This window comes from Mangifera indica, chromosome 17 (genome assembly GCF_011075055.1).
Source record: "Mangifera indica cultivar Alphonso chromosome 17, CATAS_Mindica_2.1, whole genome shotgun sequence".
In the NCBI taxonomy this organism is placed as follows: domain Eukaryota; kingdom Viridiplantae; phylum Streptophyta; class Magnoliopsida; order Sapindales; family Anacardiaceae; genus Mangifera; species Mangifera indica.
In genome coordinates, this window is record NC_058153.1 from 6,190,992 (window position 1) to 6,207,506 (window position 16,515).

A 16,515-nucleotide genomic window follows, 5' to 3' on the forward strand; every position below is an offset into this window, starting at 1 on the left:
GTAAACCCTAAAATTTCAAACCCAAAATTCTCAATCAAATCGCAATAATATGAGTTATAACTTGATCCAAACAAGATTACGGAAGATGTGATAACATTAATTTCCATTTTCGGTTACCGGAAAGCAAGAAAATTGGCGGAAATGACGTTCGCCGTGGGATGGCCGTGGGATGTGGAAAAAATTCGAATTTTCTTTGAATTGCACAGTGAAAATTTGCTGTGTTTATATATGGGGGCAGTTTCGTCATTTCACAAAACATGGGCATTTTTGCTTAAACCTGAATTTTTTGGGTAATTTCGCTTAGACCCCTTTAATTTTGCCTAGTTTTTAAAATTTCCCTTAAAAAAAAAAATAACAACGACAAACAAAGAGGGTTGAGGTGAGAAAGAGGTCAATTTGCCCCACTAACTCTTGGGAACTTGGGCCCTCGATAAAGGGGAAGTTTGATATATTGTCGGCTCAAAAAAAAATTTTAAAAAAAAAAAAAGGGGTCAGGTATTGGGTTATTGGCCCCACGACTCTGATTGTGTTAGCGTGGGCCTCCTGCATTACAAGATTCTCTAAACATGTAATTACTGCAGTGGCAGAGGCAGTCACTAATCTTTTGAGATTGATCAAGTTTGAGGCTGAGGTTGAAGTTGAGGCTGAGGTTGAAGTTGAACTACTTAATTTACTTGATATTTCCTTCACAACACCTTCAATAAATTCTGCTTCATACCTGCAATGCAAATCAAAATATATATTCAATTTATATATTCACTAATAAACAACATCATTTTTCTAAAATACCAACTAAATTATATCGTCTATTCTATATACTTACAACTCATACTTCATATTTCTGCTTTGCTAATTAATTATACTCTCTACCCTCTACATCTATATTTTTAACACACAATAAGGCTTTAAGATTAATGAATTTTTACCTATCCTTCAACTCCCTCCCAGACAGATTAGTGATCTCCATCAAAGCAATGACCAATTAATTATTATAAGCTAAAAAAATCAATTCAGAACTAAAAGAAAGTTATGTTTAAAACATTTCAGAGACACTGACCAATTAATTATTATTAGTTAAACAAATCAATATTCTGTTTCCACAGAAAACATATGTAGTAAGAAAAAAAAATACTAAAAGTAAGTACTGGAAATTAGGCTCTGCATATTGTAATAAAGAATATTTACCCATCCTTCAAGTGAAATCCAGAAAGATCGGACACCTCCTTTAGACTCTTCCTCCACATTTGCACTTTCTCTATATTCTCCTCAAAGCTTTCTTCATGCCCAGAAAATGCTTCTTTAAACACTCCTTCTTGATGTCTTGGTTCATAGGGCTCCACACCATAGAATACTGGAATAACTATTTGTCCCATTGTGTTTTTACATTTAACAATCGTAACGAGTTCATCTAAACATTGAATATTAGAAGCATAGCTTTTTGAGAAAACAACAATTGAAATTCTTGAGTCTTCAATTCTATTTGAAATGGGAATTTCTCTTTCAAATTCATTGTCACCCTTAAAAACTTTAACTCCTTTTCGATCCAACGCAGCATATAAATGATCTGTGAAGTTCTTGCCGGTGTCTTCACTTTGAAAGTTTAGAAATACATCGTATTTGCAACGAACTGTTTGGTTTCTCATGATAAACAATCTGTTTGGAAAATAAAAATAATAAATTTAATTTCTAAAATCAAAGATGAAACTCAGATCTGTGCAAAATTTAAGATCTCTGAAGAAATATGGATCATGGAAAAAAAAAAATCATTATTCCTTTCCAATTACTAATAGTTCCTTAATACAAAGATTTGCAGCTTTATATTTCGAAAAGAAATTAAGTCTTTTATGAATGTGAAAGTACTCAAAAATCATATCAACTGTCACATATATGTTCGTTTATCGTAACTAGGACTTCATAGGTTCAATAAACAGACTTTTTTCTGAGCATTTACATAGATTTTGCGTAGATCTGTATAATTAAACTATAGATCTGAAGAACTAAACTAACATCAATTAATATTTTGGTCACGATTAGAGTTTTGTTGGAGTTTTTCCCTTTTTTAGGGATCTCATTGAATTGTAAAGCAGTTTCCCTATTTTTCTCTGACATTAAAATAACTGATATTTAAGCGAAAATACAAAACAAAACCAAGAACGTTTGGAGAACTTACCGCTTTGAAGGAGTTGCACAGATCTGAAAGATGAACTCCGAGTCAAAGAAAGCAAAACTTTTTTGTTTTGCGAATCGAAGAAAATGCACAAATTAAGATCGCAGTCTCACACAAAGGAAATTCAACCCCCTACAGTTTTGGATGTTTTTGACCAAACATTTCGGAAATTATCTGTCACAGGGCGGAACTGGGCCATTTTAGGGTAGGCTCAGGACCATCATCCTTAATTCTAAATTTTTGTTGATAGAGTTAAACAAGCCCAACCTTATTTATTTCAGCAGGCCTTCCCTTTATTCTAAAATTTTTGAACCTGCCCACTAAATTGCCATAACCACCTAAAATCTAAAACTCAATTTTTATTTAATCCAAAACCCTAACCTCACAGCCTTGCTAGCTCCCATTGAAATGCTGCATGTACATTTCGTTTCGTTTTGCACAATTTGTTATTTAAAAACAGAAATGTTGATGAGTCTATTTGTTTGTGGCTTTCTATTAGTCTGAACTTTCATTTTTTTCCTTTCTTGCTTAAATTTCATTCACTCAGCAAGACCCTTTTTTTTTTTGGTTTTTCAAATTGATTTTTTAACGTCGTAATCTACTTAGTTGATGTTGCATGGTGGCAATAAAGTATTTTTTTGTAATGTTGGTTTTAATAATTTTGCATTGTTTAATTATGGTTACTTTAAATCTTTAACTTCCTTATTTGTTACAAATGTTAGGGTAGGATATATATCCTGGACTTAAGCATTAAGGAGGATGAATAATGAATAAGCAATAATTTTTCTTCTCTAAACAATCTCTGTTCTTCTATTTTTCTATTATTTTCTAATTTGTGCATCAGTTGGTATTAGAGGACATAGCTAAGAATACCTGTCATCAAGAGCTAAAAAGGGAGATGTCTCATATGGAACAAGAATCTGAGATTCGCACATTGATTGGAGGATTGAGCCTCTAGAACGTGGAAGTTTTGTTTGCCAAAAAGGTAGTTGAATCTTCAAAAGTAAAGCAATCTTCATCTTCAAAAGATGATAGCATTTGCAAGCAACTGAATTAGTAAGGGCTTGAGCATGAGTCACCTTAGCATGCAAATATCCCATAGCAGTTTTTGGCATGAAATAAGTCAGCAGTTATATTTACATTGTTTCACTACATTAGGGTGTTGTGTTTTCACGAGAGACTTGTTTGTGTGGCCATATTAGTGGGACAAGATCCCATAAGCCATTATCAGTTGATAATAGTTTTCAGAGGATTTACAAACAGCCATAAAATTATGTTTTATCATTTATGTTTTCACAAGGGTTGTCGTGATGGGAACCTGCTAAAACCCTTCATGAGGGTTGTGTATGTAAGGTTTGACTCTAGTTAAGTTTTACTCAATATGGTTGGGGTTCCGAATCCATGCCTCAACCTAGTTCAATTGACATAGTAGTTTACAATTTTCATTACATGATTTATAAATGTTTTCACGATTTTGAAAGTTGATTTCTCACATGCGTCACATGTCATGTTATCCTAGTTAGTGTTGAGACTTATGTATTCTAGTTTACAGAGCAAATTAAAAAATAACAAATACGCAATTATTAAGAAAAGAAAAGTTAGCAGTTAAGCAAGCTTAGATACCAAAAAAGTCATCCACTGGCTATGTATTTGTCTTTTATTCTTTCTTTTTATGTGTTTGCAATGAGCGGAGTTAATTCATACAATACATATGATTGTGCAATCATACAGACAAGAATGGTAGTGTAATGATATTACACCCTAGAATGACATATGCTATGTACGCTTGTTCAGAGAATACATATGATCGTGAATGGTAGTGCAATGATATTACACCTCAGAATGACATGTACTACGTAAACTTGTTCATAAAATACAAGTGGTTGTGCAATGATAAGAAACTTCAGGATTGTTACACTTTGGTCCTTAGGTACAATCAATAGTACTTTTAGCCCAAAGACCTTCCGAGACTCAATATCCTCTATTTAGATTATAGATCAAATTCATCTAGAATAATCTTATATTTAAATAGTTTGATCAACTTTTTTTATGTGTGACCTATAGACTTTTTGCTAGGTTAGTAATGACTAGATTTGTGTCAATGTTTTGACCAAGCATCCGTTCATATAGACATGATCGTGCGCTTGTTCATACAATACACATAATTGTGTGTTCATATAAAAAAGAATGGTAGTGTAATGATATTGCAACCTAGAATGACATTTATAGTGTGCACCCATATCCGTGTTGCACTAAGTTGTGAATGAACAACTTTGACATGTGAAATTTGTTATCATCTTTCGATGAAATTGTTCAACATTATGATAATTATGTCTTTATTACTCTTGTCATTGGTCATGATAATAGCAAACCTATGAATAGTTTTGAAAATGACTACTTAATATGCACATAGAATCCTCACAATCAATTGTCATGCAATTAGTCTCTCATCACGGTTTAACTATTTTAAAGACATTTATCTAAATTGCAAGAATAAGATAAAGAAAATGTCATATTTCATTAATTAAAATTAGTAATATTTATCAATTACATTGATGACGATTAGTTCTAAGACACTACCCTGATAGATATTTCCAACACTAATGCTTGTAAATAGCCCTTAATTATACAACTTAATTGGTATAACACAACTTACATATTCCAGCAAAACTGTAGAGCTAACTTTTCCTGCTTACATGGTGTGTTCGTTTCCCTCATTTAGCTTCAATATGTTGAGCTAAGATAATGTTTGAACTGAAATTAATTGACTAAACGTTTTAACAAATATCATATAATTAAGTTAAGCATAAATTATGTTAAGGAGATTGTATAGCAAAAAATATAAAGAATAATAGGTAAACATATATATATATATATATAGGGCAGAGTCCTTTCCAAATTAAAAAGAAAAAACGCACACACACGCCATCTAATAAATAAATAAATAATTAATAGATTGTATATTCCCATGTGCTAAATGTATATATGATTCCCCAACAGAAACAAAAGCATCTAATTCCCCGACAAAAAATTAAAAAAAAAAAAAAAAAAGAGTGGTGAGGGGGGTCAATGGTCGATTGGCCCCACTAACTCTGCGTGTCTGGGCCTGCATTACAAGATTCTCTAAAAATGTAATTACTCCAGTGGCATTGATAAAGTTTGAGGCTGAGCATGACGTTGAGGCTGAAGTTGAAGTTGAAGTTGAAGTTGAAGTTGAAGTTGAACTAGTTAATTTACTTGATATTTCCTTCACAACACCTTCAATAAATTCTGCTTCATACCTGCAACATCATTCAATTTATTTTTTTTAATCAATAAACAACATCATTTTTCTGAAAGACCAACTAAATTATATCATCTATTCTATATACTAATAACTCATACTTCCATATTTCTGCTTTGCTAATTATTTCGCCAACTTCCTATAAGATAGAGAAAGGGATGGTGATGTTATTATAGGTGGTGATGACAATTGAGTTGATTATAAATGTGAGATTCTAGTTGATGACTGGGGCTATGGTTTCCCAACTTTTGTAGAAATTGATTTATAGATTTTCAAATCTATAAAATGGTCCATCTGTCATATTTGTAACACTAGGGTGAAATTTGTAAAAAATTATTCTTATAAGTTAAATGGAATGTTATGCTTATAAGTTAAACAACGATTTATACCCATGTAGTGTATGTTATGAAGGCATGATACCTGAAGATGAAAGCATATGCAAGCAACTGAGTTAGTAAGGGCTTGAGCATGAGTAACCTTAGCATGCAAATATCCCATAGCAGTTTTTGGCAAGAAATGAGTCAGCAGTTATATTTACATTGTTTCACTACATTAGGGTGTTGTGTTTTCACGAGGGACTTGTTTGTGTGGCCATATTAGTGGGACAAGATCCCATAAGCCATTATCAGTTGATAATAGTTTTCAGAGGATTTACAAACACCTATAAATCATGTTTTATCAGTTATGTTTTCATGAGGGTTGTCTGATGGGAACCTACTTAGACCCTTCATGCACAGGCTCACCTACATGGTTTTGCGTATCTAAGATTTGACTCTAGTTAAGTTTTACTCAATATGGTTGAGGTTCCGAATCCATGCCTCAACCTAGTTCAATTGGCATAGTAGTTTACAATTTTCATTACATGATTTATAAATGTTTTCACGATTTTGAAAGTTGATTTCTAACATGCGTCACATGTCATGTTATCCTAGTTAGTGTTGAGAGTTATGTATTCTAGATTACAAGAGCAAATTAAAAAATAACAAATATGCAGTTATTAAGAAAAGAAAAGTTAGCAGTTAAGCAAACTTAGATACCTAAAAGGTCATCTACTGACTATGTATTTATCACTTATTCTTTCTTTTTATGTGCTTGCAATGAGAGGAGTTGATTCAGCCAAGTGGAGGGATGAAAGGACTCATCTTCTTGTTTTTTACTTGTGTTCATGTTCTAGAATTCTGTGCACATTTAGTTATGGATGTTTTTGTTCATTCAATGTACCTTTCGCTAGCTATTTGGAAACATTTTATTTGATGTTTATTTTTTAGCCTTTTTATTTATAAAAGATGTTTATTTTCTTTTTATATAGTGAGTAAGCTAACACTTTCTCTTCCTGAGTGTATTCTATTAGGAAGATATAACTCTAGGAAAGGGGTGTTACCCCTAACACATCCTATTATAATATCACATGTTACATTAATATCAAACATAGAACAAAATATTTTCAATCCATAATCATGTAAACTTAATTAACAATTAATTTCATTGAATTCACGTATAGGACATAAAATATTGAATAACTAAATACAAATTAAAATAAGGTTACAAAAAAAACAATTGAATAAGTCATGCGTTATGAGTCCATAAAGCTCCTGAATTTTGTTGAGTACATTGACCAATATTCTTCTCCTTAACCTTCTTGAATGATGGCTTGTAATGGGTAAAACAATGTTACTTTTTTGTTTTCAGGTTTTAAAAGGGTGATCCAATCAATACATAGAAGATTATTGGACACTTTCATTAAAGGTCCAAAAACTCTAAAACCCATATTGAATTGTCCGTCATAGCATAAAGAATAATACTATATGTATCTATTTTGGATATATAAATATGTATATATTCATATATGTCATCACATGATTGGGTATTGTTTATCTTTAATTCAAAATCACTCAATTATATAATAATACGTATAAATATGTATATATTTGTGTATCTAAAATAAGTACACATAGTTTTATTGTATCATAAAACTCAATAAATATATTGTACAATCTTGAATGATCACATTAAACTCATCTATAAATTTTTTATTTGATTATTTAGTTACCCAATCTTTTTTAATCAAATCATAATTAATATTAACCAATATAAGAAAATTTTCTAACAAAAGAAACCCACAATCCCCATTTGTTAGAGGTATTGTCTAAGTATGTCTTTCTCCTTCTCAATGGATATAACTTGTCAAATATGAGGATATATAAGGAGACCTAGCTTATTACAACTCTACCAAGCCACCATTGAAATTCAATGTAAGTTTTTTTTTTTTTTTGGGTCAAATCTCAAGGCTAATAACTAGCCTTATTATTACTGGACTAAATAAATAAACAATTTGCTATTGGAATATCACTAAAAAAAAAATTTATATTATTTTATATATAAAATTTTCTCTTTTTATTACTCAAACTTCATCTTAAGATTCAATATAAGTTTTAGCTCACACAATTATCTAACCTAGAATTGATTGAAACAATTTTGCTTGAAAAAGTTGGCGTTCAGTGGAGTACGCTTATGGCATACGTGCACAGTCGCAAATAGGGATGGCAATGGGGAAGGGCGGGGAGGGGATATCAATCCCTATCCCCACCCCATCCCCGTTACGGGGATAACAAAGAATCTTTGTCTCCTCCCCGCAAAAAAAAATCTCCTCCCTATCCCCTCTCTGTCCCCGCAAGAAAAAATCTCCTCCCCATCCCCGCCCCGACCCCGTGCGGAAAAATCCCCTCCCCATCTTCACCCCGTCCCTGCGGGGAAAAATCCCCTCCCCATACCCATAAATATAAATTTTAAATTTTTTATGTATTTCAATAAATAATATAAATCATATTCTCTCAAAATATTACTTGCTACAAGAGCTACAAAATATTCATTGTTATTTTAGTTTAAATACAAAGTTTTCATAAAATCTAACAATATGCAATAATTAATCTCTTTATTAGTAGCTCTTCATGTATGTGATTTAGGATAACTTTATAATAACATTAAATTTAACATTTTTCATTCACTTCAATTGATTTTATCAAGTTTATCATTTTTTTTTTTTTTTTTTGTGTAAAACCTAGTGGATTGATTGACTAAATTTTGAAGTTGAAATATAATTAATTTGGTGCATTTGCATTTTATGATAATGAGATTCTGGGGTTTTTTTTTAATATATTAGATTAATAGTTCAAAAATTAGTAAAAGTTGATAATTGATAATTCAAAAATTAGTAAAATTAAAGTTATAACTTTAATAAATCATAATATAAAAATTTTTAGAACTTAATAGTTTATAAATTATTATATTAATATATTAGATTTAGGAGGTGGGGAGGGGATGGAGCGGTGCGGGGCGGGGAGGGGAGGGGAAGGGAGGGGCGGGGCGGGGCGGGGCGGGGACATATGTATCCCCGTCCCCAATTACGGGGATTTTTTTCATCCCCATCCATGCCCCTTTTCCTGTTTTTATCGGAGAATCATCTCCCCGTTAGGGTCAGAGAGGGTCGGGCCTCTAAAGTCGGACCCAAATTGTCATCCCTAATCGTAAATGATAACGACATTTTAATAATTGTTAAATGTTGCTTGTCAGGTATTTGATCAGTCTTTTCCTCGTTTTGTTACACAAATACAAGTGGTCCAAGGTATATATACTGTTTTGTCCCTACTATCAGTTGGAATTACTTTTTCATAATTGATATAAAAAAAAAAATGTTGTGGTCACCTCGTCCAAGGGTGTTGTGTGCCAATAAATAATGTAAGGTATGTAAAAGGCCAAAGAACTATTTCTTACGCAAGTTTTATCTCAATCTTAAAAATATACTTATAATAGATTAAAAATTCAAATACTCACTTATAGTTCAACTGCTATTAATTTTTTGATATAAATAAAAGTAAAATTATCATTTTATCATTAATATTAAAATATATAAAATTCATTAAATTTTTCCTCTTAGATTTTAAAAATTAAAAATTTTACTTTTATCTAAAGTTTTCTAACTTTGAAAAATAACATTTTCCCCCAAAACCTGTGGTTTATTTTCAATAACTCTTCAGCAACCATCTCTAGTCATCGACTACTCTCTTTAAACCCAAAATCGTCATCATCCCTCTCAAAAGCATCTTGACATCTATAATCATTTGAATCAAGCAAATCCAAACGAAGTGTTGTATGGATAATGTCTTCGTCACGATGTCTAGATGAAACATTCTAGAGAGCAATAGAGGTCGGCATCGTCGCATCATACTATGCCTCTTCATAACAAATGGAGGCTAGATTTCATCGACTCAGCTTAGGATAGTGACCAGAGTTTCGTTTATGATTTAAGGGTGATAGCCTCATCGTTGGTGGTCGAAGAGAAAAGAAAATAAACCCTAGTTTTTTGGAAGAAAATATTACTTTTTAAAATAAAAAAATTTTAGACAGGGATAAAATTATTAGTTTTTAAAACTTAAGGGGTAAATAAATAAATTTTATATTTTTTAATATTAATAATAAAATAACAATTTTGTCGTTATCTTTAATAAAAAAATTTAATAATAATTGAGTAATGAGTAGATATTTAAGTTTTTAAACTATTTTCTTTTGAGCTTAATTTAAAATTTGAGTGGGACATAGTCGTTTGGCATAAATAAAATGACGAAAAGTCTTATCTTTTTTTAGCATCTTACTGTCAAATTCAAAGTTCGGTAATTAATAGATACAAGGACTAGCGGGTTTTCTTGTGACTCCCCAAGTTAGCACTAGAGTTTGCCCCCCTTGACTTTTCAAACTTATGAACACTATAAAGAAAATCACCTTATAACCCCTAACTTCTATTTATTAAGTTACCCCGAATAATAAATTTGATCTATGCACTAAACTTTCTAGCATTAAATCTCATTCTAGCCCTAAAAACCATTATGACAATTTTTCATTTGCCCTCTAGCCTTTAATTTTTACATATGCCTCCCAATTCTTACTTCATAGCATTACATGGTAAATTATAAGGAGCCCCTAGCTTTTTTTTTTTTTTAAGAAACCTTCCTTGTTTCAAAGTATCATTCACATTAAATTTTCTTTGAAGTTTAGTGTCAACACTAAATTTGGTTTTCCAGCCAAATTATCAACTTAATCAATTTCAATCTTGTTCAATCTACTCAATTCACATTTTAAACTTCATTGATCAGAACAAATTCAAATTTTAATCAACTAAAAAACCTCAAAACCCATAAATTTCGATTCAAAACTCTTGAACACATTCTCATAAACATAAATCCAAAATAATCATGATTTACACAACCTTTTTCCACATAATCATGATTAAAATGTAATATTATTATTGCACGAAGTTGTAAAATCTTAGATTTTTCCATTTTGTTGTTGAAATCTGACTAAAAACAAAGGGAAGAGGCTTGGAGATGACGATGAAAGACAACAACTACAACAAACTCTAATGACAATAAAAAAAGAACCAAAACCTTGGAAAATCTTGTTCTAAGGTTTAGAGGGAAAATGTGGGTGGTTTTTATTGGATTATCTGTCAGATTTTTTGTTGGATTTTTAATGGAAACTTGGTTGAAATTTTGAAAATGGGAGACGAATGACACAAAATTTGGGCATTCTAGTCAATTTACAATATATTGATCATAAATGTTTAGCATTTAAACAGTGGCCAAAGGGTTATTTCCCACCCAAGTTTTTAATATGTTTCTAAAGTCACACATACGAAGTTTAAAAAACTTAAAATCCTATCCATTGGCTAACTAAGGTTAAAAATTTTTGTTTAGTGACAAGGGTAAAATCATTATTTTACTAATAATATTAAAAAAATATCAAATTCATTATATTTTCTCTTTAAGTTTTAAAAACTAACAAAAGTTTTTTAACTTTGAAAAGTCACATTTTTCCCTCTCCACCCCACCTAAGATTTCTTCCTTCACAGATGACCTTTCCTCTCCATCTTAGAACATTGGTTGACACACGACAACCTCCGCAGAGGAGATCTCTTCATTAGAGACAAAGAGATCAATTTCTTCATCGTGCATCAACCAATGTTGTAAGATGAAGAGAGAAAGTCATCGACGCTAGAAATGGTCGGAATGGTGAAAAAAAAACCTTAGGTTGGGGGTGGAGGGGAGGGGGGGGGGATGATGACTTTTCAAAGTTAAAAAACTTCAAGCATGAGTACAATTATTAGTTTTTAAAATTTAGAAAAAAATATAATAAATTTTGTATTTTTTTTAAATGTTATTAGTAAAATAACGATTTTACCCTTGTCTCTAATAAAAAATTTTAACAACAATTGATTTATAAGTAGGATTTTGAATTTTTTAAACTCCGTAAATATGATTTTGAGAATATATTAAAACTTGGGTAGGAATAAGTCCTTTGGCCTTAAACAGTTGGTCATTTAGCCCCTCAAATTATGGTCAATAACCCTAAAATAAAAGGTACGGGGACAATTTGAAAGGTAATGTTATCTCATTTTCAAAGTCAAGAAGCAACAAATTATGACTAAATAACATGGAGCTTACACCTCAACATGTTAAATTGAAAAAGATAACTAGACTCATCCATTTTTATAAATCAACACGATGGGAAGCTCTTGGATTGAATAATGTTTTATTATTAAAAATAAAATATTATTTTAAAAATTATTAGATATAAATTATTATCATGTTTGATAAAATTTAATAAAAATATTTAAATATAAAAAAATTATTGTGTTTAGATAGAAATAATAAAAAAATATTAAAATATTATTTTATTTAAATACCCTTAAATAAAATTATTTTTATTTCAAAAAATTAATAAATAAGAACATAATTATAATAAAATTAAGATTATATTGATAATATTTTAATATCTAAAATGACAGTGATAATCAGAGCATTACCCTTATATTATTTGTCACATCATTATTAGTAAAAGGTGTCGATGGGTCGGACCGGCTGGCTCAGGCTCGACCCATCGGGCTAATAGTCCGAGCCGGGTTGGCTCAGGCTCGACCCATCAGGCTAATGGGTCGGGCCTAACCCAAAGCCCAAATAGTAATAGGTTTTCAGTCAGACTAACCCATTAATATATAAAGGCCCAAGGCCCGCCCCATATAAAAATGGGTCGGGCTTTAAATATTTAAAATTTTTAAAAACAAATTATTTTTCAAATTATAAAACATAAATAAATATATACTATAATAATATTCAAATGAATTGAATTCATTTGATACTTGATCTATTTGTAATATTTTGTAATGATAAAATTAAAATTAAAATAAAATTATAAATACAAAGAATTATTATTTATGAATTTAAATATTTTCTGAAAGATAATTTATAAGAGAAAATGAGATTGAAAATATAATGAAACAATTGAGATTGAGAGATTTATAAATGAAAGTGAAAATGAAGAAAAATTGAATAGGTTTATATAAAAATTAATTAATTAATTAAAAAAAATTTTAAAAATAAAGGCCAAGGCTTCTGCTCCTTGCTTCCCTCTGCCTATCAAGGCTTTTGCGGCAACGCAGAACAATACACTTCTGCCAACAAAATTTAAAAAAAAAAAATTATTTTTAAACAATATCAGGCTAGACCGAGTCAACCCATGAGTTTAATATTAAAGCATGAGGCCCGACCTAATAGGCCTGTGGGCCTAGCCCGGTATGCTACAGTATCGAGCTGAACTTTCTCTTGTTGTGCTTTTTTTCATGTCTCGTGTCAAGCCTTCATTCAACCTGACCCAATTGATATGTCTAATTATTAGTAATACAAGAGCAATAAAACTATATATTTTTATTTTGAGTATATAAATAGATATATATTTGATATATATTATCAAGTGATTTGATGAATTTGAATTAAAGATAAAATAACATTCAATTGTATAATGACACATGAAATATATACTTATTTATGTATATAAATATGGATATTTATAACATTGCTTATATAAAATTATCAGAATATTTTATTACTTAACAAATAAAATAAAATAATATTAATAATAAAAATAAGTCATGAGAGTAACCCTTTAATACTTACGCAAACGCAGGTTAATGTTCAAATGTTTTACTCTTGGGTGTGAGTCTTGGCACGAACATCCTCCCAAGAACCTTTCCGGTTCTATGTCATTGTCCCACCCTGACAACACAGTGTTAACTTAATCAATAATTCTTCTATATTAAATTTGCAAAAGTAACAATACAAACTGGACATCTGGAGCCTCAAGGTCAAACGCAACTGCAATTACAGATTTCTCATTTTCATCAGCTCTTCATTCACTTGGTTTACAACTACTTGTCTATTTCACAAAACTGGTTTCATATGAATGCTGAAGCCGCCAAGTTCAATCCTTTAGTTTCATATTTAGTATTGCAGGATCAAGTTAAGGCTACATACATCTGATTATTCAAAGGTCAGTTTCTTAAATTTCTTCATTATTTTTTACTTTTAAGGTCATTAGTGATGGAGATGTTTTCAGAATTTATAAATATAGATGTTTGGTCACTTTCATGCATCTGCCAAATTCTCCCTGCTTCTTGAGAATTTATTAGAATAAGAATGAAGTTAACTCTAGGTTGTATTGCAATGAATTCTTACTTCTAATGGTCTTTATGTTAAATTTTATATTGATTCAGAGTGGGACTAAAAGAAGAGGTTCTGTTTGCTAATTTGTTTTCTTTGGTAATTATATGTTGATTTTGGAAATTTCAATGAAGGCAATTGGGTCCTTTTATTTCAGAGCAATCAAAATTGGCAATCTGAATATTTTTCTTGTCATGGTTCACAGATGGATGATGAGAGCCCTGTGTATACTCTGGATGAAGCACTTTCTTTTATAGGGTTTGGGAGGTTCCAGTATCTTGCTCTTGCTTATGCCGGCCTTGGTTGGTTTGCAGAAGCAATGGAGATTACGATTCTATCTTTCATAGGAACTGCAGTTGAATCCGTATGGGAACTCTCTTCAACCGAAGAGAGCCTTATAACAACTGTTGTTTTTGCTGGAATGTTTACTGGCGCATATTCATGGGGGATTATAGCAGACAACTGTGGAAGAAGGTAAGCCTTTTCCTTTAATTTCTTCTTACATATTTATCTGCTGTTTTTCTTATATGGGCATTCTGTTTGGTGTCTCAAAGTGGATTTTTCCGATTGTGGGTAAACAGAATTCCTCGCATATTAGCAAGCCATTAAAATTCATATGTTGTATAGAGTTGTGTAATTTTTGTTTATCCTTTGCGGGATAGGTTTCCTTGGTGTAGCTATAGTGACTAGTGTAGCTGGTTTATTAAGAGCTTTCTCCCCCAATTATACATCACTGGTGATTCTTCGTGGTTTGGTTGGTTTCGGCCTAGGTTGTGGACATGTTTTCTTAACTTGGTTTCTAGAGTTTGTTCCTGCAGTAAATCGAGGAAAGTGGATGATGGTTTTTTCAAGTTTCTGGACTTTTGGATCAGTCGCTGAGGCTGCACTTGCTTGGGTATGTTTTCATGACTGCTCAAAGTTCTGTTCTGTAGAGTCATCTTTTCTTGTGACCCAAAGAGCTCCAATTAGACTAATCAAGAAGATTTCCATGTGCCCTTTTGCCTAAAACAATGCCTGGTTGACCTCATTAGTAAAAGGATTCTGTTGAGTATCATCAATGCTATGTGGTTTAAATGATGGTACATTTTATACTGAGGAATTGTTTTGCATAGAGAATTCAGTGCTTTTTGATACATATGTTGTTGATTTACCATCTTCTATTCTGAAGCCAATCAATTTAGCTATCTGTTGTTTGGCATACATGAGAACATCAGCTATTTGAGTTATCTGAAGGTGCAAATTACAGTTGGTGTTTATTGAACTTAAGTATTCTGTCACTTCATTTGCAGATTGTCATGCCAAGATTGAATTGGAGGTGGCTACTTGCTTTGTCCTCTATACCATCATTTGCTGTGCTTTTTTTTCTTGTTTTGCATCCCGGAGTCTCCAAGATATCTATGTACAAAAGGTAGAATAACCGAAGCACATGATGTACTTCAGAAAATAGCTCTACTCAACAGGACAAACCTCCCCTCTGGGATCCTTGTTTCTGATAGAACTACTAGGATCAATGAGGAATTTGCCACCGCAGAAGAGACACTTCTCCTCTCTTCAACTAGAAACAAAACCAGCTATCTCAAATCTGGCTTCTCAAACTTCATTATGCTTTTCTCATCAAGATTGATTAAAACAACCATTCTTTTGTGGATATTATTCTTTGGGAATTCATTCAGCTATTATGGTGTTGTATTGTGGCATCAGAGCTGGTTAGTTCTCGAAGAAAATGTGGCACAACTACCTTTCTTTCAGTCCAGGATTCTACTACTCTCTACTCAGATGTGCTCATCACTAGCTTGGCAGGTTTGTCTTTCCGCCATTACCTTGTTTGGACACAGCTTTCGGAACTTTTTTTCGCTTCTTGATCTTGTGTATATTGTCCTTTTAACAATGTGTTTATGTTTTTCTTCAGAGCTTCCTGGAATTGTTTTAGCCGCAATAATTGTAGATAGAATAGCGAGGAAGCTTTCCATGAATATCATATTAATCTTGGCTTGTATTTTCCTTCTGCCACTGGTTACCCCTCAATCCAACATTTTGACAACGGCATTACTAACCGGCGCCCGCATGTGCTCAATCAGAACCTTCATGGTCGCCTGCACTTTCACACCGGAGGCACACCCCTCAGCTTCGTCATGGACATTCTACTAGGGTTTATGATTTTAAGAGATGTAAATTCTGAATTTCTCCCTTTGTTGTAATCAGATATATCCGACTTCTATGAGGTCAACTGGTTCTGGAGCTGTGAATGGTGTGGGAAGAATCGGTGGGATGATATGTCCTCTGGTAGCAGTCGCACTAATTACCAGTTGTCATCAAACGGTCGCCATCGTCCTGCTAGAGGTGGTTCTTGTTCATACAGTAGTCTGTATTCTGCTTATCCCATTTGAAACCAAGAGAAAGGCATTGAATGACACCATTGACGACATATCATATTCAAAACAACTTCAAGATTCCGGCTAATAAGTTTGTACCATTCATCACCATAATAAAAAAGTAAACACATTACTTCATTATATCTA

The 16,515-nt window shown here is 32.0% G+C and overlaps 1 protein-coding gene and 1 pseudogene across 1 annotated transcript; one reads left to right on the top strand and one right to left on the bottom strand.

Moving 5' to 3' along the window:
* Window positions 1-374: 374 nt before the first annotated feature.
* LOC123200162 (TMV resistance protein N-like) lies at window positions 375-2,330 on the bottom strand. Its single transcript, XM_044615307.1, has 3 exons — window positions 2,171-2,330; window positions 1,186-1,653; window positions 375-718 (listed from the first exon to the last, which is right to left on the bottom strand). Exons 2-3 carry the CDS (start codon window positions 1,641-1,643, stop codon window positions 460-462), a joined length of 717 nt encoding a protein of 238 aa, XP_044471242.1. The 5' UTR covers window positions 1,644-1,653; window positions 2,171-2,330; the 3' UTR covers window positions 375-459.
* An 11,235-nt stretch (window positions 2,331-13,565) lies between these two features.
* LOC123200514 lies at window positions 13,566-16,506 on the top strand (annotated as a pseudogene).
* The last annotated feature ends 9 nt before the right edge of the window (window positions 16,507-16,515 follow it).

What these genes read in the sequence shown, in the direction of transcription:
- LOC123200162 (XM_044615307.1), bottom strand. Translation starts at nt 1,643, where the DNA reads ATGAGAAACCAAACAGTTCGTTGCAAATACGATGTATTTCTAAACTTT. An exon ending in GGATTTCACTTGAAGGATGG is followed by an intron (nt 719 to 1,185) that starts GTAAATATTCTT and finishes TTTGCATTGCAG; the next exon opens with GTATGAAGCAGAATTTATTG.